Source organism: Monodelphis domestica, chromosome 7, assembly GCF_027887165.1.
Source record: "Monodelphis domestica isolate mMonDom1 chromosome 7, mMonDom1.pri, whole genome shotgun sequence".
NCBI classification, from domain to species: Eukaryota; Metazoa; Chordata; class Mammalia; order Didelphimorphia; family Didelphidae; genus Monodelphis; species Monodelphis domestica.
The window spans coordinates 236,269,081-236,292,428 of record NC_077233.1 but is presented as its reverse complement, the minus strand read 5'-3'; the positions used below and the strand labels follow the sequence as shown (position 1 = coordinate 236,292,428).

General features: G+C 35.0%; 1 protein-coding gene across 11 annotated transcripts in view; it reads left to right on the top strand.

The window, feature by feature from the left end:
• ECPAS (Ecm29 proteasome adaptor and scaffold) overlaps positions 1 to 23,348 on the top strand; it is a 145,200-nt gene that overhangs the window by 35,934 nt on the left and 85,918 nt on the right. For all 11 annotated transcript variants that reach the window (XM_056806589.1, XM_056806590.1, XM_056806597.1 and 8 more), the window contains 4 exons: positions 9,766 to 9,896; positions 17,585 to 17,701; positions 19,570 to 19,688; positions 21,485 to 21,634. In XM_056806589.1, the coding sequence (XP_056662567.1) occupies positions 9,766 to 9,896; positions 17,585 to 17,701; positions 19,570 to 19,688; positions 21,485 to 21,634 (517 nt within the window). The remainder of the gene's footprint in view (positions 1 to 9,765; positions 9,897 to 17,584; positions 17,702 to 19,569; positions 19,689 to 21,484; positions 21,635 to 23,348) is intronic.

The following is a 23,348-nucleotide window of genomic DNA, read 5'->3' as shown; positions in this document are numbered from 1 at the left end:
CATTTTATAGATATAGAAACTGATGATTAAGTTAAGTTAGTGACTTGCTAATTAAACTGATGATTAGGTTAAGTGACTTGCTTAGAATGACATAAGACTGCGAAGCAGGATTTGAACTTCATGTTATCACTCTTTCCAGTTTGCCACCTAAGTGACTATGTTAAGAAAGGCCACGTGTGGGATGTAGTGCCTGAGCCATGCTTTGAAGGAAGCTAGGAATGCCATAGGACAGGTGGCAAGATCCCTGGTGTTAGGCCCAGAATGGGCAGATGGGAGCACGTTTGGCAGGCCAGGTACTAGGAGACATTGCATAGACAGCAGTGAAGTTTCCAACATAGAAACGTTGTACACTTTAAAGCAATATGTAACTATTCACTGTTGTTACCGGAGACTGGGTGAATGGTGGGGACTGGCACAGGAAGTCATGAAGGCAGGAGGTGGAGGAGGAACAGGTTGGGCAGGGCAGGGGCAGACTCGCTCTGTTTTAGATGGGGATCTTTTGCCCAGGAGAAAGGTCAGTGCCAGAGAGGCCTGGGGAGCTTTCTGTTTACTGGTGCTAGTCAGAATTAGGGCAACAAATGAAATTAAAAAGGTTGAGAGTACAGTATAGAGAGAGGAGGGAGTTTAGGACAGAATCCTTGGATTCAAGAAGATGAAAGGCAAAAGGAAAATAGAGAGGTAGGAGAAAATCAAGAGTATGTCTGAAAAGAATTGGTAATGGGGGCTACTTTTTTATGAAGAGAGGTGAAGGGATGCATTCATGATCTTTTTTGAGATCACGTTCAGGTGAGTGATGTGAGATACAAGTTAGATATGCAAAAAGTTGAAGGAATTGTAGTGGAAAAGCACAGACATTGGGCATAGGACAGTTCTGAAAGGGGATGTGAAGGGGATGAGGGAGAATGTTTGAGTGCTCAAAGGAAAGTGCCTTTTTTTTTTTTAACCCTTCTCCTGTCTTGGAATTACTAAGTATTGGTTCCAAGGCAGAAGAGTAAGGGCTAGGCATTGAGGGTTAAGTGACTTGTCCAAGGTCATGCTGCTAGGAAGTGTTTAAGGACTTAGGCTTTCAATTCACCGAGCTGCCTAGTGCCCCAGGAAAACCCTTTTTAGGATTAGGAGGGAAGCCTAAGGAAATTTGTAGGTAAAGTGAGAAGGAACCAGGACAGAGGGAGATTTTGGAAGACTTCTATGATGGTGGCTAATGATTCATGAACATGATAGATCATAGAAATAGGATTGGATATGGAAATTATCAAAGTTAGATCAGGGTGATGAACCAGGAAAATTGAGAGGGGTTAAAAATAGGTTATCTGATCTTACCATATCTTGTGGAACAAAGAACAAGCACACTATTGCTATACCAATACCCTTACATCCCTTCATTGATGAGTTTATTTTACTTTTTGCTAACTTCAGTAGCTTTAGAATGCCTTTGTTCACAAGTATCTTGCCCAGTTGATTGTTATTCCTAGTGAATTTTGGCTTGACTGGCTATGGTTTGCAGTTTTCTCTTTCTCAGTGTCATTTTTCCATGCTTGGGTCTCCATCCTCCTCTGCTGCCTTTGGGCGTTAGGGTTTTAATAGATTGATTTGATATGTAACCCAAACAAATGTTTTTAATCCATCTGTGATTTAGGCTGTGGCTGAGTTATCTTAGGGCTTATCTGCAGGCCCTTATCTGGACACCCCCAGAAAATGATCCTGAAGTGATGGTAGGAGCAGGTATTTCTCAAAGCCTAACAAATTCTGTGGATGTTTGCAAACTCCAAGGAAGTAAACTTGTTACTTTCAGGGACAGTTGCCTGGCACATAGTAGACACTTAATATTTTGAAGCATATTATTATTTGAAATAATAATGTCCAGTTATGAAGCTTAATATTTTGGAGCACAGTGCTACTCAAAGGAAAGGAATTTGCATCAGAATTTTTTTTTTACCAGCACCTGCCACTTGTAATATTATTTCTTGTCGGCCTCCAATTTAACCTTCCTGGATTTAGACCACAGCTAGCTTTGTACTCATATTTCTTTATTGCATTGTTGGTTATGGATTGTTACCAGTAGATTACCAGTAGATCTTCTCAGAAATTAGAAGATGTGATAGTCTCTTTTCCTATAATTCAAGTATTACTTCCACCTCTTGAGATTTTGAGATTTGCAAAAAGGAGACAATAATACTTATAACCAATCTGTCCTATAGGGTAGTTTTAAGGGAAGCATTTTGTAGGTCTTACAGCCTTATAGAAAATATAGGCTACCATTGTCATCGCCATTGATCATTAAAGTTACTTTCTTTACTAGGTTTCTCTCCTGTGTTCTGTTGATTTTTGTTACAGTGGGTTCACATCAACCCTGAACTCTATCCTCTGAATCTTTGCCTTTTCTTACAGATTTTAGAAAGACAAAAAAGAATATATTATTGAGATCTTGGACTCATACAGGCAATAAGATTGCTTCTGGTACCAGGTAGATTGTTAGGGACATAGGCTTAAGAGGATATAGGGAACCATTGGATAGTATCCATGTCTTGGAGTTAATAGAGGCCAAAGATAGACCAGTAAGCCTTAGTTTTGAAGATGTATTTCATCTCAGCTGTGTTGTCTTGGTGCAGCAAGGAGGGATATGGTGAATATTATCCCCTCTTCCTCCAAGCATTGCTGATTTTACAGCAAGGCAGAGGCTGGAGGAGCACACTGCTGCTCAAAGGAAAGGAATTTGCATCGGAGACAGTTTTTCACCAGCAACTGCTATTTAATATTATTTTCTGTCTGACTCTAATTTAACCCTGGGTTTAGACCACTTCTTTATACTCTGTTTCTTGCATCATCAATTGAATGTTTGTAATCACTCCCTATCAACCTTGTCTTGACCAAGTCTAAATCTCTGCTTTAATCTCTTGAATCTGTGTGGGTATATATGTAGGCAACAAGCTTTTACTTAGTTTACTAAGCACTTAGTATGTGTCAAACATAGTACTAAACACTGGGGACTTGAAAAAAGGCAGAAGTCATTCTCTGCCCTCTAGGAGCTCACATTCTAATGGTGGAGACAATCTGCAAAAACCTTGTACATACCAGGTAGTAATCTTTCCTTAAAAGCTTGTAATTTGCATTTTATCATCTGTATGGTTAAGTGAAAAAAGAGATCTGGGGTCTTGACTGTCACTTTATACCTCTATGACCTTGGGAAAGTCATTTAACTTCTCTCTGGGTCTCTGTTTCTAATCTCTAAAATAAGGGGATTGGGCTCTGTGATGTTCAAGGTTCTTTTAGTTTTAACACTTACAGTATATGCTTTGTGAAAGTAAGGGATTAGTAGATTCGAAGAGATAGGTGGTTGTGGCTAGAGTAGTATTTTGAGTTCAGGATATTAGAAGTGATATATTTTGGTGGTGACATGATGTGGTTGAAGCAGTTAGGTGGTACAGAAAATAGATATGTCCAGGAACACCCAACTAGTAAGTGTCTGAGACTGAATTTAAACACAGGAAGATGAGTTTTCCTGACTTTAGTTCTGTAACTCTATACTTTGCCATCTAGCTTTTTAAAATTACATGAATGAAATTTGTCAATAGAAATTGTGAAAAATTTCTGACATAATGGAACTTCGATCTCCTTCCTTGATCTCTGCCTTAGAAAACACATCTTGTTCATTCTAAGGCCATTCATTGTTAAATCCATTGGCCTTTTTTTCTCTCTCTGTGGTGTGAGAAAATATTAAGGACTACATTCTAAAAAAAGTTTAAAAAAAAGTTTTACTAAAAATTAGTGGTGAGCATCAGTAATAACTAAACTTGTTTATTTGTTTCATGCCAGCCTTATGTTAAGAGTTAGAGGAAAACTTCCTGAATATTATGTAGTTTTCTTCAGGTGGATTTATTGGAAGACTTGAGCCTAGAGTCTTCTGATAGGAAGAAAGTATAGCTAGGAAAGATCTTTTCTGTCCATTGGAGTACTCATTGATGATATCACAAAATAATATCCATTGAAATAAAGCTAAAGGGATAATTTTTGAGGATTTATTAAAGAGATGATTTGTAAGCATTTATCTTATTTTATTATTTTTTAAACCCTTACCTTCTATGTTGGAATCAGTACTGTCTATTGGTTCCAAGGCAGAAGAGTGGTAAGAGCTAGGCAATGGGGGTCAAGTGACTTGCCCAGGGTCACACAGCTAAGAAGTGGTCTGAGGCCAGGTTTGAACTTGGGACCTCCCATATCTGGGTCTGGCTCTCAATCCACTGAGCCACCCAGCTGCCCCCAATTTGTAAGCATTTAGAAAGGGTACCAGTGATCATTATTAAGATCCATCTTCGTTTCATGACAACTAACCTAATTTCCTCTTTTGTTAACTATCAATTTGACTGTTTAGAATATTGTATAGCTATAGATAGTATATGTAGATTTAAGCAAATTGTTCGTAAAATTTTTTATGGACATGATGAAGAGATGTGGATTAGATTGATTGATAGTAGATTTAGATGGAGTCAGAGCTGGATCCAAATAGGGCCTAATTTGCAAATTCTTTGTAGGCATCAATAGTCAGACAAGGTGGTCAGAAAAGACTACCTTGTCAGACTATTGACTCCTACACAGCTTTCAAGACCACTAAAAACCTTAGATTTTCTTTATCCAAAACTGTTGTCTATCCATACTTTCTCTACTTGTTCTTATGAAAGTAATTTAGAGAATCCAATGATAGGTCTTATAATTTATTTCTATTAAATTTCATCTCATTAGATTCAGCCCATTGTTTTAAACTGCTAGAGTTTTCTGGAATCTTGTTTTCATGGTGTCTATTTGATCAATCATATCAAGGATTTGTCCTTGATCCTATGCTATTTAGCATTTTTCTTAGCTTATTTGAAGGCATTGGTAAATACATGGACACACAGCTGGTAGGAATAGCTAACATGGTGAATGACCAAATCAGGACAAATTTTTTAAATTAATTAAACACTTTCATACACATAGCAGAATACAAAAAAGGACTTTATGTGAAACCATTAGTATCTATTTTATATAGCTTGCTTTAAAAAAAGGTGTTATTTCCAAAATTCTCTTGCTTGTTTTTGCTTTCTTCTAAAATGCTTTGTATGTATTTAATGTTACAATGACTTTCTTTTTTGATTTCACTGTTGGCTGACTTAATAATTTACTATGTGTCTAGCAGTGTTCATCCATCTGACATTCTTTCCCTGAATTAAAAACCAAGAGAATGAAAGAAGAAAATCAAAACAAGTATAGCTAAACAAAGCAAATTTGTATATGTACTCAAATCTGTTTGGCTATGTAAAGAATATATTTCTGTACATTATGCCCATCTCTTCCTCTCTTAAGAAATGGATAATATGCTTCATTATAGGCCTTTGGGAGATGTGATTGACAATTTTGTATTGATTAGAATTCTCAAGGATTTAAAAGTTGCTTTTCTTTATGGTAATGCTGTCCATGTAAATTGTTTTTCTGGTTCTGTTTACTTGATTGCAGGTCTATTCATACTACTGAGGATTCTCAGAAAAAAAATTTGAGTCATTTTTTTAAAATTACACTTTCATTATATTCATATACCACAATTTGTTTAGTCATTCCTGAGATATTCCCTTAGATTTTAGTAATTCTTCTATCCATTTTCTACCTCTCCACCCCTTTCTCTATATTTATATACTCTTCTTATGTACCACAGTTATGAAGATTAGTGAGTTTCACTTCTTCATTCTTTCTTTGCATGAATGTCCTCTCTTATCTTTCTCCCTGTAAAACTCTGAACAGAACTAATCTACTCATGCTACCTTATTTTCCTATTTAAACATCTTTTATAAACTTTGAAGACACGAAGTTTCTGAAGATACACTTGTTTCTTCTTTTCCCATTAGGATGTTAGCAGTACATCATCAAACTGGCTCTTCCAGTTGTTCAATTAAATTAAATTTACCTTTCTAGTATCCTCTTCAGAACTCTTCGGTTCTTTTTTTCTTTTTTTTTTTTGTTGCTATTTTATGGAGTCATTGCTTTTCCATTTGGGCTATTCTAGTTTTCAAGAAATCCATTTGGTTTATCATCTTTTTTTCTTGTAAGCCCCTTACTCACCTGATTCTTAAGAGCGTTTCATTTCATTTTTCAATGTCTATTTCTTCTCCTTAAGGTATGTAGGTCTGCTGGAAAATCCATTGTTTGTTTTTTTAATATTCCTTTGATGGCAGCTATAAGTTTGCAAGTTTGGTGTCATCTCAGTTCTTGTTTTCCCTTATTCCACATAGTAAGCCAGTCATCAAATCGTGATATTTCTAAATTCTTCCTTTTTATTATTTCTTATCTATTGTCTTTGTTCAGTTTATACAACCACCACCTTTGATCATCTGTTACTATTCATCATCTCTTTAGTAGATTGTTGTAATAGTTCCCTTCAAGTCTCTCCCTCTAGTTCTTCCTTCACATAGCTGCCTAAATGACATTTGTCTATAAAAAATTCTCAAAACCACTAAAGTTTTATTCTATTTCATTCTTTCATCATTAACAGAAAATCATTAACAGAAAGCAGAAATTGTTTTGTAAAGATAAACATAGCCTTGTTTCTTAGAGCATATCATACCCTCAAAATAGGATGGGGAAAATATGGAATATGGGTTATCCCCTCCCCCTACAACTCACACCAGGCAGAACTAATCCATTGGTCAGTCCTTCTACCTTGGGCCTTGTATGATCAACTGAGGATATGGAAACTGATTCCAGGACAGAGAAAGGGATATTCCTAAAGTATAGGTTTGAAACTGTCATTCTCTTTAATGAATGAACAAATGAATGAAGCATTTATTAAGAGCTTTACTATGTACTAAGCACTTTGATAAGCTCCCAGAATACAAATTAAAAGCAAACATAGTCCCTGCCCTCCCAGAGTTTATACCCACTATATGGGGGAATAGTGGCTAGGAAAGGAGGAACTGTTTGGTCTCATAAGTTAGAGGGATAGACTCCATCCAAGAAGTGACACAGTTAATTTGATCATGGTCATGTTTCCAGAATTGAAGGGGTAGGGAATGAGAGGAAAGGGTACGTTTCAGAAACAAAAATGGGAGATGGCTAGGGAAGTGAGGTCTAGAGGCTGTGTCTTCTCTGAAATGCAATCGGGGTGGGGGGCAGCAATTCAGACAGTTGTTGCCTCAGAGCAGAATTTTCTATACAGTAGCAAGACTGTTATCATTGTTCTTGAGAGTAGTGAGTAAAATGGGTCATGGTAGCTGGAACTTTCTTGAAGTAGTAGTCTAGAAAGACCAGTCTCTATCAGTGGTAATCAAGGTAGTTAGTAATAAGGAGTAATAACCCTTTGAATCTAGGATCAAATATTATTTATTTTTATCAATCCTATATTTATTTCCATTTTTTCACAAGTTTTATAATATACATCACTAGTATAGTAGTTTATGCATATGATTTATAAATTTATGTGTATATTTCGAGGTAATAGATTGAACTCTTTTTTTTTTTTTTAAACTGATGGGGTATGTGACCAAAAAAGTTTGGAGAGACTACTATCCTAAAATTCAGTCTTAGGCCCTCTTTCTTCTTCACTTTCTTTTTTAGTGATCTCGTCAGTTCCCAGTAACTTCTAGTTATTTCTATTCATTTAGATAACCTCTGAGCTCATGGTTATCTTAAACTCAACATGTCAAAAGAGAACTTAATATTTTCCCTTTCCTTCTCCACTCGCTTTTCCTCCAAACTGAAATCCACTGCAAATTTTCTTATTTCTATTGAGGGCACCATTGTCTTTCTAGACACTCAGGTTTAATATTTTGGAGGTAAATCTTTTCTCACTTTTCCTATCCAGTCAGTGGTAGAGTATTGAATGAAGTCTACCTTCCTAGCATCTCTTATCTGTCCCTTTGTCTACACTTACAAGGCTATGACCATAGTTTAGGCCCTTTTCATCTTTCCTGAATTATTGCTATAACTTCTTTATTGGACTATCTCCCCCCAAGCCCCCCCCCACCCCCACCCCACCCCTTACACTTTCTGCAGTTGCCAAAATCTTTCTAAACTACAAGTCTGACTATTCCATTCTTCCTTTTAAGAACTTTTTACCTGTGGGATAAAATGTAAGTCTCTTAGCTTAGCTTTTAAAGCCCTTCCAATTTGGTTTCAGCTTACCTTGTTTGTTAACCTCTTTATCACATACTATACATTTTAGTCAACCTGGACTACTTGCTATTTTCCAAATTTGGTAATCTTTTTCCTTCCTCTGGACTTTTTGTACAGGTGTTCTCCCATGCATGGAGTATTCCTTCTCTTTCTTCAGCTCTCTTTCTCAAGTCACCTCATTCTCCATCTTTTATAAATCCTTTCCCAAGTTGTCCTCTACTTGTTAGAGGGGAACTCTTGAAGCAATTTATACAAATCATGCATATAATTATTTACATGGAGGAATCCAGGGGAATGGAATGAAACTTCTGAGTCTGGTGACGTCTTTTCTTTGTATTTCTAACACTTTGCCTATAGTAGGCCCTAATTAAAATGGTTGTTGGATTGGATGGTTTTGAGAGGATGTTTTAGAGGGCATATCTTTAAAAATGTCTATCTTTAGATCTTTAGTCTTTAGAACAATAAATCCCAATCCTCATTGAATAATAGCCCAAGGTTTCAATAGTTTTCAGAAATAGTGTCATGAAATTCTTATTATATAAAAATCAAAATGTGTGTGTGAAAAAAATATACATAGTGTATAAATAGGCATAGAATAGTATAGGGATTAGATTTGTGATTCATTAGTTAGAGAGAAGATCTGGATGAGAAAATTCCTTTTACCAATCTATGTCACTAGTTTTTTTTCTACTACACCATGCTGCTGCTTCTCCTTTTAATATATTTTAGTAGATTTTTCATTGCATCCTCAGTCCCAGTTAAATGACAAGAAACTTCATATGTTGTTGTGTATTGGATCACACACACATGTATACATAGCACAATAATCAGAAAGCTACTCTTGAATGGCATGATTCTGAAGAAGTTGGAAATTACTGCCTCAGATCCAGGGCAGCTAGGGCTGTGGCAATATCAGCTAGGTTTTCTGTGAAGTGGCTCAGTTAGTATTATAACGAACTTGGTGAGATGTAGAAATGGGTTTGAGATTCTAACAGCTGTTTTAGGTATTTTTGTCATCTTCCCCAAAGGGCAATAAATCTTTCTTTTCTATCGCCTCCTGACTGGGGAGGAGGTGGCATATTTCCCAGAGCTAGAAGACTCTTTATACAGGTTTAACAACAAAAGGCTCAGAAGTCCCTCAGAACTTAGGGTAAATAAAGAATATTGGGAATTACCCCTCCCTGTGTTCCTTATTAAAGAAAATTTAGAGACTATGTTATACCACTCTTGGAGGTGAAAGAATGTTGCTAGTTGCATCAGAGACTAGTTATATGGTTATGGCTCCTGAATCATCACATTCGGCCATTTCACTTGCTGGCTTTTGAGGATGGAGTAGAAATCTGTATTGGTTGTCTTGTTATTTTGGCAATATGTTAATCTTATAAAAATGTAGTGCCTGGGTTTGTGTTTATTAGACTGACACTCCCTTCCCCGTATGTACTTGTATATATTTATTTTTAAAATTGTCCTTATTGACATTCTGATTCTTCATTAATAGTTGACCTATGCTTAAGCATTAATGAAGTTTGGCAACTTGATGAAATGGATTAAAAAAACCAAACCAAACCCCGACATTTGAATTTGTGATTTGCTATGTTTTCATACCTTTTTCTCCTTTTCAAATTACAGATCAACTTGAGCGAGTCTTCTTACGACTTGGTCATGCTGAAACAGATGAGCAGTTACAGAATATTATCTCTAAATTCCTTCCTCCTGTTTTGCTCAAACTGTCTAGCACACAGGAAGGAGTTCGCAAAAAAGTAAGTTTGCTATATCAGTTGATGAAACAGCATATCTGATTTGATTACATGATTAAATTGATATATAAGATTTTTTTCAGGTTTCATAACAGATTAGGTCTTAGATCTTAATTATCTATCTGTGTGGCCTTTGTGACTTCTCTGTCTTTTGTTATTCAGCAGATATTTATTAGGTAATTACTGCAAGTTTAATTGCTACATTCTGAAATACTGGTATTCTGGTAGCCATGCTAACGAACACTGTTAGGTATAAGGTAGTTTATTTTGGGAATGATATTCTCTGGCTAAAATTATATTTCTATTTCTTCAAAAAACCAAAACAAGCATGTTTGGGAGGAAACAGTTGTGGTTCCTTGAAGTCCATGATAAATAGTGAGTGAATCAAGCTGAACTCCTTGTATAATGTGGACATTAGCCAGATTTTAAAATTTGAGATAATTTTGATTTGCCATTTTAACATTAGCTGATGGATATATTTTACTTGTGAAGTAGGATATTGCTGGATAATTTGTAATGTATGTGAAGTTATATTGAGGAATTTTAGATTATAAGGAAAGCCATATCATTTGATTTTTTTAAAATTTGTTAAATATGGGTTTTTTTGCTTTTCAAAGATTAATACATGTTGAAAGGAGTTCATAAGTTATATAATTCAATCTATACTCGAAGTGGATTTTCTTTTAATATTCTTGACAGATGTCATTAAGCTTCACTTTTACATTCGAATTAAGTAATCACTATTTATGAAGATAACTAATTCCAATTTTGGATGGCTCTGATGGTTAGGAAGTTTTGCCTTTACACGGAGCTATAATTTCTGTCTAGTCACTTTGGAGAAAATAAATTTAGTTTTCCATAATCTGTCTGGAGTGCCACACTTGTTACTGCTTCCTTTTCTGAGATTTTGAAAACCATCTTTCTGGTAATGTTTTAGAATTTTGGCAGAAAATTGAAGTCAGGAATATTAGCCTGTAGATTTAAAGAAACCTCTCTTTTGGCTTTTTAAAAAACTGAGACATTTGCCTCTCTTCAGCAGTCATATTTCTTAATTTTTATTATATTTCAGATTTTCATTGGCTTAGAAATTTCATCTGCCCTTTCAGTGACCTGAAATTTAATTCATTGAAGTTTGATGACTTACTTCAACAAGGGTGGCTTGGCGCTCTTTTGCAATTCCTTTAATTAATTTGAACTCATATTCTTTTTTTTTTAAATCTTCTGTTCTCTTAGTTGAGGCAGCTAGATGATGCAGTAGATAGAAGACCAGGTTTGGAGTTAGTAAGACCTGAGTTTAGATCTAACCTTATATATTTATCAGCTCTGTGATCCTGGGAAAGTCACTTAACTCTTGACTGCCCAAGTTTCCTCATATGAAAAATGAGGATGATAATAGCAGTACCTCTCAGGGTTTTTGTGAGGATTCAATGAGATCATAATTGTAAAGTGCTTAGCACAGTACATGGAATGTAGTTAAGCACTATATAAATATTAGCTATCATTATGATTATTTCTGTCTCGTTTTTCTTAATCTAGAGACTGGATTCAATTCAACAAACTTTTTAAAGCACTTACTTTGTGTAAGGCACTGTTGTAGGTGCTGGGGATAGACAGGTTCCTGTCCTTAAGGAGTTTACCTGCTATTTCACTGAATATATCTGTGCACGTGCACAGATAAATAAAAGATAATTTGAGGAAGAAGATAGTCTTAACAACTGTGGTATAAAAAAAAAGATTTAACATTAAAAGGTAGCAAAGGAGTCTTAAGAAAGCTAATAGCCGAAGCATCAGCTAGTGGCGATGGGTCCTTTGACTATTGCAGATATTGAGCATCATGTCCCCAAAGAATTTTACAGGAATATTGGCATAAAAAGTATTCTCAAACAAATGTATGACTAGAAAAGGTGGGCTCATCATGTAAGGAGAGCAAGTGATACCCAGTGGATATAGCAAGAGATTTAGAGATAATTCATCTCAAACCCCCCCCCCCCCCATTCTTCTGCTTTCTCTCAGGTGGAATTTACAGCATGATAGGGACAAGAATCTCACAGAATGTGAAAATGCAAATGGAACTCATTTTGGATTCATATAATTCTTGGGCATGTCTTCATAGAAAAACTTACATATAGTTTTTATTTTCAGTGATTATTTTCAATGGAATTTCTCCTTTATCTTGGATAAAAAAGACAATTAACTTATAATATTGACAGTAGCTGCCTTATTAACTCTAAGCAGGCAGTTATTAACCACCACCATTCATCTTTTCCATACCCTTGCTGATGATCTTCAGAGAAAAGCACCTGTGTAACTATTATTTCTTGGATAAGCCACTTATTGATGTGAGTGCTCCCTCTACTGGTGCATATCACAAATTATATACTCTCTTTCTTATCTTGTACAATTCTTACCCATGTCCTTTTCTAAATCCTCTAGTTATCAGGATAGAGAGCCTTTCTCTAAATCTCTTAACATCACATGGTTTAAAAACTTTGTAATTTTCAAAAGATAACAACAGCTCACTCTCCACTTGAATTTCAGGACCATTTCATTGTCCATCTGCAGTGTCTGACTCATGCCACCTAACTGCATATCATAATCTGAGCAATAGAAATTCTTTACTCCACTTTTTCCCCTGTGTAAATAGTTGAGCTTAATTTGACTTTCATCTAATAGGCTCTACTGGATGCTTGATCTAAGCAGTTTAAAGTCATTGCAAGTTGGACAACTTGAAAGACCTCACGATTAGGAATCCTTCCTTTTAGATTCTTGTTGAACATCTTCTCTGACAATGGTAAACATATTTGGCGGGCATATGCCTACTTGTTTTATGCTTCACTAATGATCAGTCAGTTGCACAATTGAACAAAATTATTTGTTATATTATTCAAAGATTCTTGTGGGATTTTTAACACATGCATGTGTTATAAAAATCAAAGATTTTGATTCTGTTTCGAGAAAGGATCTTCAAGAAAAAAGCTTGAAATTTTTATATCCAGAGAATGAACTGTTTCAGAAAGATGCCGAAAACCTACATTTCATCAAGAAGATCAAGAATGAACTTTGGATGTGATTGATTGGACTGAACTTTTGATTGAACATTTATTGTAACTGTACACATTTATGCCAAAAGGGACTGCCCCTAATTTGGCTTTCTGTCAATGCGCCTAGCAAACATTGGTTTTGCTTTCTTTTCTTTTCTATTTCCTCTATCACTATTCTAATTTCCCTTGGAAAATTGAATATTGTGTATATCTTTAGTTAGAAGTGAATTTAGAACTACAAAATGATTATGTTAAATGATCAATGGGGAGACTAGTCTCCCAATGATCATCAGGGGGGATTGTAAACCTTAAAATTTCTTAGACTTATAAATGTTGGAAATTTCACCATTGGGAAATTTCATACTTGAAAAATTTCCTATTGAGAGTGGGAACTCTATTGGAATGTGAACCCCATTGGCATGGGAGGTTCCTCCTCCTCCCTTCTTAAGATTACTTTAGGACAGAAACCTTTTGCTGAACAATGGAAAGGGCTTTGACCTATGCTTAAGCATAGAACAGGAATTTCTTTGAGTCATGATTGATTTTAGAATTGATACAATGGAGATATTTGGAATGACAGAACCAGGTCTTGGAAATTGCAATCTCCACCCTACTCAGTCCTAACAGGATTTAGGAAGGGCTGCAGCATAGATCAAAATTTAATTATTCCAATCTCTACCCTACTCAGGGTAACAGGATTTAGGAAGGGCTGTAGCAAAAGATCAAGATTTAATTATTTGAGAATATGACCTTCAACAGACATGTGCAAAGCCACAGACCTCTGGGTGGTCCTGGGTTAAGCTAGAACCACCATTGGCACAGGGAAATTGATGGACAGTGATAGGTAGATGTGAGAACTGAGGGGAGGGAACTTGGATGGTTTCCTTAAAGATAGCAGGGTCTGAGGACTGAGGGGTGGGTTGGAGAGTTTTGGCTCTGAGTTGTGGGAGAGGTGCTCTGAGAAGCTTGCTCTGAAGGAAGCTGGAGGTGGAGGCCTCTGAGACTGTTTCTCCATTTTGGTCACGTGAGTAATAGGGACTGATCTCCTTTCTTTGCCCCAGCTATCTAAGGGCTTGGGCCTTTTGGCCCAGCCTAAACAGAAGGGGTATTTAAGCCCTATTCCCTTCTCTCCCCTTTCTCTCTCCCTCTCTCTCTATCTCTAACTCCTTTCTTCCTCCTGTTTGTAATTAAACTCTATAAAAGGTTGACGGCTGACTTGAGTTTTCATTTAGGAATTACATAGCTGAATTCCTTGGCGACCTTAAATTAATATATATCAGTCTTTTAAAGTGATTTCCTTGTCACACATGTGAGATGCAACCTACTTATATTTGAGGGCATAAAGGATCAAATGCCCAAAGCAGAAAATTTATTTTATTAAAGCATTTAAGATTTTTTGTATTTTGTATTATATATTTGGCTCTGGCTTCTTATAGTCAATATACAAAAAAATAGAATCTTCTATTTCCTTTTTTAGTCCTTTGTTTTATTCCTTTTTTAAGTATTATTAAAAAGATATGGTCTGTTGTAGAAAATAATTTGTGAAAACCCATCTTTTCTCATTCACAGGATTTTTCACTTAATACATGTACAGATTGTTTTCATAGATCTTATAGAGGTGGAAAAATAGGTAGATGATATATTAGTTTTTGACATTTTCTCAATTGCTTTTACCTAATAATAATGAACTTTACTTTTCCCCCTCATTTATATATATAAATAGGTATTTCCTTCTCTTTCAAATATCTTGAGACTCTGCACTCTCAGAATTGTATATTTCTCAGTGAATCTTCTTGTGTTTGTTTCCTTTAATGGCATTTCTATTTCATCATATACCATATAGAGAGAACTTTGATGTTAGGTATATATGAAGTGTTTCTGTATAGTTTGCTCTGACAGTCTTGGAACAACTTTTCCGTTTTTCATTTGTTTGATAGATGTGGTTTAGATACATTATTTTCAGCCCTTGAAAACCTGATGTATGTGATTTAGCTTTTGTGGACTAGATAAGACAAAGAATTAATCTAATATTTTTGAAGATTTACAGTTACTAAATTTTAGTTCCTATGTTTTATTAGTTCCTCTAGTTTGAAGTTTTGCATTTTAAATCATAGTTATGGTCCTCTGGGGTACAGGTAGTGATGAGCTGGCAAATGGGGTTTGTAGAAGAGAATCCTTCAGCTCCAGGAGGCCACTAACATGGGTGGAATTTATTTCTCATTTTTAGGTGAGAGTAAGTAGGAAAAATTTTTGGTAATGAATTTCATTTTATATCTGATCAGACAAATATTTTATATATTAAGTATTATCTCTACATGATACCTCTTTGAGCCTCAGTTTCATCTAGTAAAAGAGGTATTATAATAATATTTGTCTCATAGATCCTGAAGATCAAATGAATTAATGTGTGTATTTCACTTAAGTGCTTATAAATATTAGCTTTTCTTTAAAGTAGGATTCATTTTTGACATCTGAATTAGAATAGTTAGGATTATAAAATATTTAGTTGTAGTGTTGCATGTGCCTCCTCACCTCACCAACCATCTTTGTCTGGTGTCTGAGGGAGTTGGCTTTTATTAGGAAGTATTATTCTTTTATTAGGAAGTATTAACATACTTCTAGATTCCAATAAGGTTCTAGGATCCTTCTGCATGTGGGTACAACAGGCAAATATGTTACTTTTTTTCCCAGAATATTCTGGATTATTTGCTTAAGTGAATTTGTTTCTGTTTAAAGACTTTGGAAAAAAAAACAAATTATTTTACTTCCAGAATACATGTACCATGTTCAGCTAATTAAGTCATTGCCTTTCATATAGAAGCCTAGCCTTCCTGGACATTTAATGAATCAACTATGACATTTCGAAGTTTCTGCTTACAACTTAATTGTTTTATATTGTCTCTATCTTGGTGTGGTTACTGATTTCTTTTCATTCTTCTCTAGAAATTCTAGGTTGATCTCTACTCCTTTTCTGTTCCTACTATCTCCACTCTAGTTCAGGCCACTAATTGCTTGTGTCTTATCTTATATCACCCATCTCTCTGTCTAGCCTTTTTCTGTCTGCTGCCAGACTTGGTGACTTTATATTTCTTACAAGATAAAATCCAATTTACTTTAGTTACATTTAAGACCTTTTATAATCTTATCCCACCATATGCACATACTATCTTGAACCTTCTGATCCATTTAGACGGAGATTTTTAATGTCCTTCAAATATATTTTGTTCCTAGCTGTCTCTGAGCCTTTAATGTTCTCTTTTCTCTTCCAGGGATTCCCAATAGAGGGGCAATAGAGAGCAGATCTTGAATTTACCTTCTTACCACTCAAAGCTCATATTGATTTCTTTTAGTTATTATCTCTTGATTCTTGTAGAACTTCTAATATTTATACTTAATTATTTTCTGACTTGTATTGTTTGTGATTTATTTACTTAATGAAGTTGTAAGCTCCTTAGAAGTCAAGACTTTTACACTATTTTGGTAGCTTTTATAGTGATTGTTAGAAAATTTTGTTAAATTTAATTCATTTTATTCATTGTATCTCTTCTGATCTTGTGAAAAAGACTTGTGGAACTTTATGAATGTTGTGATTCAAATGAACATTGTTTCTTTTTTTTTTAAAACCCTTACCTTCCGTCTTGGAGTCAATACTGTGTATTGGCTCCAAGGCAGAAGAGTGGTAAGGGTAGGCAATGGGGGTCAAGTGACTTGCCCAGGGTCACACAGCTAGGAAGTGGCTGAGGCCGGATTTGAACCTAGGACCTCCCGTCTCTAGGCCTGGCTCTCAATCCATTGAGCTACCTAGCTGCCCCCAACATTGTTTCTTTTGAAAGATTTTAAATTAAAACATTTCAAACAGATGAAGATACTAACAGACCAGCAACAGAGAAACATTTGTGTAGTAATGACAATTAAAAAACATATTATTTCTTGCCTGTGACATGTATGAATTTTGACTTCTAACAATTGTGTTCCCTAATATTTTAATGGTTTTAATTTATTCTGATAATTGGTATGGTAAGAGTTCTGGATCCTGTAAATAAGGAAAAGCTCAGTCTTTGCTTACTATGTAATTATGCAAATCATTCTCACTGAGACCCTTTCCTAATTCAAAGAACTGATTAAGGCTCTTTCAAACTTACCACAAAGTATTTTTGTGAGAAACAAGTTTTTGAAATTATAAAGTGCTATGTATATTTGGGTTGTTATTCAGTCTTGGAGAACAAGGTTTTAAAACTTGGTTTTCAAACTGTGGAAGTTAGCTAGGTTTCATAAACTAAGCCAGGGTTTATTTAGGTTTGTTTATGAAATCATTAAAATGGAATTAACATTTTACCTAAAAGTTTGTATAACAATATTCTTTGCAAATCCAGTTCTCTTGTTTCTGGTTATATGCTTTCTTGACCATATGGTTTGTTTTTTCAGTACAAGAATGGTGGCCAAATACAACTCTAAAATTTGGGTGTTTTTTTGCCACAATCTAGAAAAGAAACTGCACAGAAAGGAAAGAAAAACACCTATAACTTCCTTACTTAGATCCCCTTCCATAGTTACTGTGAATTGTTGACTCATATGTAAATAATATGAATTTTTTAATACTAAATTTATTGATGATGTAGTTGTTGAGAAGTTGCCTCTTTTTTACTCTAGGTCATGGAGCTATTGGTCCACTTGAATAAACGAATAAAGAGCCGTCCAAAAATACAGCTTCCAGTAGAGACTTTATTGGTTCAGTACCAGGATCCTGCTGCAGTTTCCTTTGTCACAGTGAGTGGTTTTCTTAAGATTGTTTAACTGACTTATAATGGTTCCTTAAAAAATAATGTTTTCTTAATTAATTGGAAAGCCTGAAATTTGGACATAGATTTTTTATAGTTGAAATTTAAAGGATATTTTTTTTTAGCAGTGTTCTTGTTTTCCATGAATACTTTTCCAAAGAGATGACTTTAAAGGAAACTCTGAGAGTTGGTCAGTGGAGGGACATTATACAGCAGAAAAGGGAACTTGGCCATGAAAGAAATTATTTTCCTAATCAAAGAAAAAATATGGAAAGAGTTTTGGAGGATAAGTGGGAATACAATAAGTAACTGAATGATAAATTTTTACAAAAATTTAGAGGGCAGCTTAATGGCTCTGTGGATTGAGAGCCAGGGCTAGAGTTGATAGGTCCTGGGTTCACATCTGGCCTCATATACTTCCTAGTTATATGACCTTGGGCAAGTCACTTAATCCCCATTGCCTACCCCTTACCACTCTTCTGCCTGGGAACCAATAGACAGTATTGATTCTAAGATGGAAGGTGGTAAGGGTTAAAAAAAAAACCTAGAGGGAAAAGCAAGAAACATAGTTTGATTTGAAAAAAAACTTTTTGTTTATATGTCTTTCATCTTGTTCCTTTTGTATTGTAGGGGGTTTTGGAAAAAAAATATCTGTTATTTTCAAGGTTTGCACATATAAGTAGTCTTGATACCATATAATAATGCCTCCTCTCTTTACTGGATGTCCTTGCAATAGATGTAGTACTTTTTCCTCTCTAGGAAGGTTCAAGTGTTGAGTGGCATTCCTTTAGCTATTTCTTAAGCTGCTTACCTCTGACCACATTATAGATATATATTTTGTTCTATGTTACCAGAAAATTGTATCAATTGAATTTTTATAAATCAGATGATCATCTCTGACCTTTCTCTTTTTTCTTTTTTCATTTTCCACTTCTAATGTTTCACAAAGTCCTACTGATTCTGTTTGAAATATCTCATATCTATTTCTTTCCATCTGCCATTCTAGGTCAGACTTTCATTATCTCCAACATGTCTCTAATTTTTACTACTTACCAATTTACCTAACAATCTGTCACGTTCCCTTATTGAAACATTCTAAGTACTTCCCTATTGCCCATCATAGATGGCTCCAGCCTATCTTTTAGGCCTCATTTCCCACTTATGTACTATATATTTCAACCAAACTGTAGCACTTGGCTTTCCCTAAATAAATGTTGATATTCCTGTTTTTTGTTTAGGTGCAGTTATAATGTAAAAGTATTTTTAAGTTACATAAATTGAAGTATTTCAGAAATGAGCAAAAATGGCAGTTCTTTGTTACAGAAATTGAACACAATATATTTACATATACTAACAAAAGTTGTATAATATATTACTGGCAAATTATGTATGAAAAATTGCCTAACCTGGAAGAGTTGATGTGATTTCCAAAGATTTCACTGACTCAAAGAGTCTGCCGTTTGACTGTGTGGACAAGGTTTACTTATATAGGATATCCCAAAAGTCTTAGTGCAGTTTACAACTTAATTAGCTTAAAACTTTAAGAAATTTGTAGTGTGTAGACCTTTTTTTTTTCCATTGTCAGTGTTAAAGTGATGAGAATTTCAGATTATATTTCTTCCTCAAATTCAATAGTCTTAAGTATTTACACTTTAATTCATTGGTGATTTTTCCCCCCCCTTCAAATCTGATAATTGACTTAAAGTCAAAAAAGCAAAAATATTATGGAAGGGAAGATGATGCTATTAGTTACCAAAAATAATTAATCTAGATTACCTGATGGTCATAAACAATGTTTTTTGATTAAAGTCAGATTTCATTTATTTTGATATTTGGTTTTCTCCCTTTCCTTTCTAGAATTTTACTATAATTTATGTTAAGATGGGCTATCCTCGCTTACCAGTGGAAAAACAATGTGAACTTGCCCCTACACTTCTTACTGCAATGGAAGGGAAGCCTCAGCCTCAGCAGGATAGGTATGGGTTTTCTTGATGACTTCTGTGTAAAATAAATTAAAATACTAACATTGATTTAAAGTAAGCACTATGTTCATTTAGTTTGAATTAGAATGATGTGAAACCTCTACCTCTTTTAACTGTCTCATAACTACTGGATAACCTTTGTTATTTTTTTAACCCTTAGTTTCTATTTTAAAATAATTACTGTGTATTGATCCCAAGGCAAAAGAGTGGTAAGGACTAGACTAAGTGATTTGCCCAGGGTGACACAGCTAAGAAGTGTGTAAGGCCAGATTTGAACCCCGGACCTTCCGTCTCTAGGCCTGGCCCAATCCACTGAGTCACCTAGCTGCTCTTCCTTTGTTACCTCTTTATGATTTTGCTAAAATTCTGAATGCCAGGATAATCAGGAGTGTGCAAATTCAGCATTCTACTGATGTGTGAATTTTAAAGCATCTAATTTATGTAACTGCTAAAATTATACATGTGGCGTGGCATTTCATCAACATATTACTCACTTAGAAAACAGCCTGTATCTGAACATGGTGCTTTTATTTTATTTTTAATTTTAATTTTTAAATATTTTTCCATGTTTACATGACTCATTTTCTTTCCCTCTCCTCTTCACTCCCCTGTCCCAGAGCTGACAAGCAATTCACTTGATATTTATTTCAATATATTCACTTTTGTTAAAGAATGATTTTTTAAAAAGCCTAAACCCCAAATCACTTACCCATATATACATATGATAAGTGATGTCAAATGTTCATCTTTTGTATTTGTACTCCCACAGTTCTTTCTCTCAATGTGGTTAGCATTTTTTCATATAAGTCCTTCAGGGGTGTCTTGCCTTGTTGCATTGTTACTAGTAGCAAAGTCCATTACATTGGATTTGAACATGGTGCTTTTAAAGGATGAAATATTGGGAACATTTTAAATGAGGGAAACAAGTTCCCTTTTGGTTTTCACTTATGAATCTTAAGTTAGTTGAAATTTGTGAGGGGAAAAGTAAAGAAAAATAATAATTACAACTGATCTTTAATGGGATAGCTGACTCACATGAGTCTTTAAAGAATATATATAAATTTAAAGAGACTATATGTAAATTTAACAATAGGTTTATAGTATTTTTTTTCACAATTTCTAGAAAACCTTGTATACCAAAAGGGGAAATATGTATCTTTTTATCTGTATTTTGTATTTATCCATTCATTCATCTATCCATCTGTCCATCTATCCATCCATCCATTACAGAGGTGGTATAATTGATATGAGGGATAGAGAGTTTGCTCCTCAGTTAGCAAGACACACCCAGTTCAGTTCCACTTCTGATACTGATTTTCTGACCCTGGGCAAGTTACCTAACTTCCCTTTCTTAAGAGGAATAGTTTGATAGAAGATGCTCAACTATATTAGTGGAAGATATTCCTTATGAGGGTATATTTCTCTCAGTAAATAGGAAGTTAACCATATCAGTTGATCTATTCCTGCCTGTGAATGACCCCTGGTCTTTGCCATCCACTTTACCATTGAACCTTTATGATTTCCAGGCCTTTCTGATCTCTTGTTCTAAACATTTATATGTATTGTCTCTTCCAACTAGAATGTGATCTCTTTGAGAGCAGGGACAATTTTCCCTGTTTTTAAAAAAATATATTTTCAGTATTTTGCTTTGTGTGAGCACTGCCAATCTTTATGAACAGAATCCATATTGCCATGATGGCCATTCTTAATAATTTATTTCCTGCTTTGTGTCTTATATATGAGGTATAAAAATTTATTTTAAAATAATTTTCATAAACAATTCTTTTCAGCTTAATGCATCTTCTAATACCAACCCTTTTTCACATGAAATACCCTGTTGAACCGTCTAAAGCAGCTTCTCCGTTTAATCTTGCTGAGAAACCAAAGACTGTACAGCTTCTTTTGGACTTCATGCTAGATGTCCTCTTGATGCCTTATGGGTAAGTTAAAAGAATTCTAATCTTATTTGTTAGTGTTGCTGCTTTAAATATGTTTTAAAGGAATAAATCAGTAAGGTTCAGGTGTTGGTTTCTCCTCCTACTTCATTCTCCTTGTTTGTATAGACTTCTACTGATATCATTGAACTGTGAGAGAATTTTCTTAAATTTTCTTTCTGTTCCTCCCCTCTATATTCCTTTTCCTCTTCCTTTCGAGATCATCAAGTGTTAACAGAAATACCCCCAGGCCTTGTTTTCTGTCTTTTGACTATATTTTTAATGTTTTCTGTGGTCTCATGGTGTCATTGACTTCTATTTGATTCATTAAAACTTTCTGGTAATTTGTTACTTGGGCAAGGTATTGTACCTTCTTGTGCCAAGCTATTAGTTCCCTTTCCAGTTCTTACTTCTATAATTCTCATTTCTTTACCATTTTTTCCTTCTCATATTATTATTTCATTTATAAAAAATATTTAAAACTCATTAAAAAACAACTTTTGCTTCATCTGTTCCAGAATGAATTTTTGCCCATGTTATACTTTACTTTGAGCTTTGGCTTGTAGATGTTTTTGAGTCATTCTTTTCTTAAGGGTTTGTACATCCCTGTGACTATTATAGATTTTTACAGTGGAATTCTTTTATTGCTTTTCTCCAATATTCCATCTTGTTTTCTGATTTTGAATTTTATTTTAGGTCCAAGTTCTATATACTTCTAAAGGGAAGGTCCAAACCTTCCCTGGGCTGACCTGTTGCTGTTTTCTTAGGATATTGAGTGTTGTGTTATTCTAGGTTCTCAAGGACAACACAGATTGGCAAGCTTTCAGTGTTCCCCAATTCGTCTAATCACTGTATGACACTGGTCTGATCTTTGCAAGTTCCTGACCTAAGTTTGGGTCTAAGCAACAGTAGATTGATGCTAAGACTCAGCCATTAAGCACCAGCTGGGAAGCTCTGTTAGTTTATAGTGACATCTTTCTGTTGGCATTAGACTGAGATAGAAGCTGGTGAGTTTCTGCTTTGCTCCTGGTATCTGAGCCATGTAGCTACTGCTTGCATTTAAATTTGCTGCTATCTCAGTATACAGCCCATCCTGAACTGCCTTCCCTGTTTGTGGTATCCTAGTATGAATCTGGTACCTTGTCTTGCCCTTGGATCTCCTGATCAGGATTTGGTCTTGAGCACCCTCTAGATCTTTTTTGGAGTTTTATTTTGAGGAGTGGGGACATTCTATGTATCTTTCACTCTTCCATATACAATTGAATATAAGATATATCAGAATATGATTATTAGAGAAGGGATATACCCACTCCTGTGAGGGAAATTGAAAAGTATTCATGTAGGAGTATCTTTTCCTGAGAGCTTTGAAGAATGAATTCAGGCAACATTTATTAAATATCTGCAGTGTGTAAGGTATTGTGGTTGAAAAGACAAAAACCAGCCAGTCTCTTTCTTTAAGAAACTTATAGTCTACTGGATTAGAAATATGGATAGAATTGAGATAAAGATTGGACCATATAGTCCATTCCTGATTTGAGGAACATAAAACGGTGGCACATGGTTAGAAAAAGGAAGGAACATACTCAGGGAACATAAAGTAGTTCAGTTTGACAGGATATATGATGCAGGAATCATTGAATTGAAATGTAATTGCTATCTTAATGTCACAGAACATTTTTTCTTTGGGTGTAATGTTATTATGGTTTGGCCTAGGAATGGA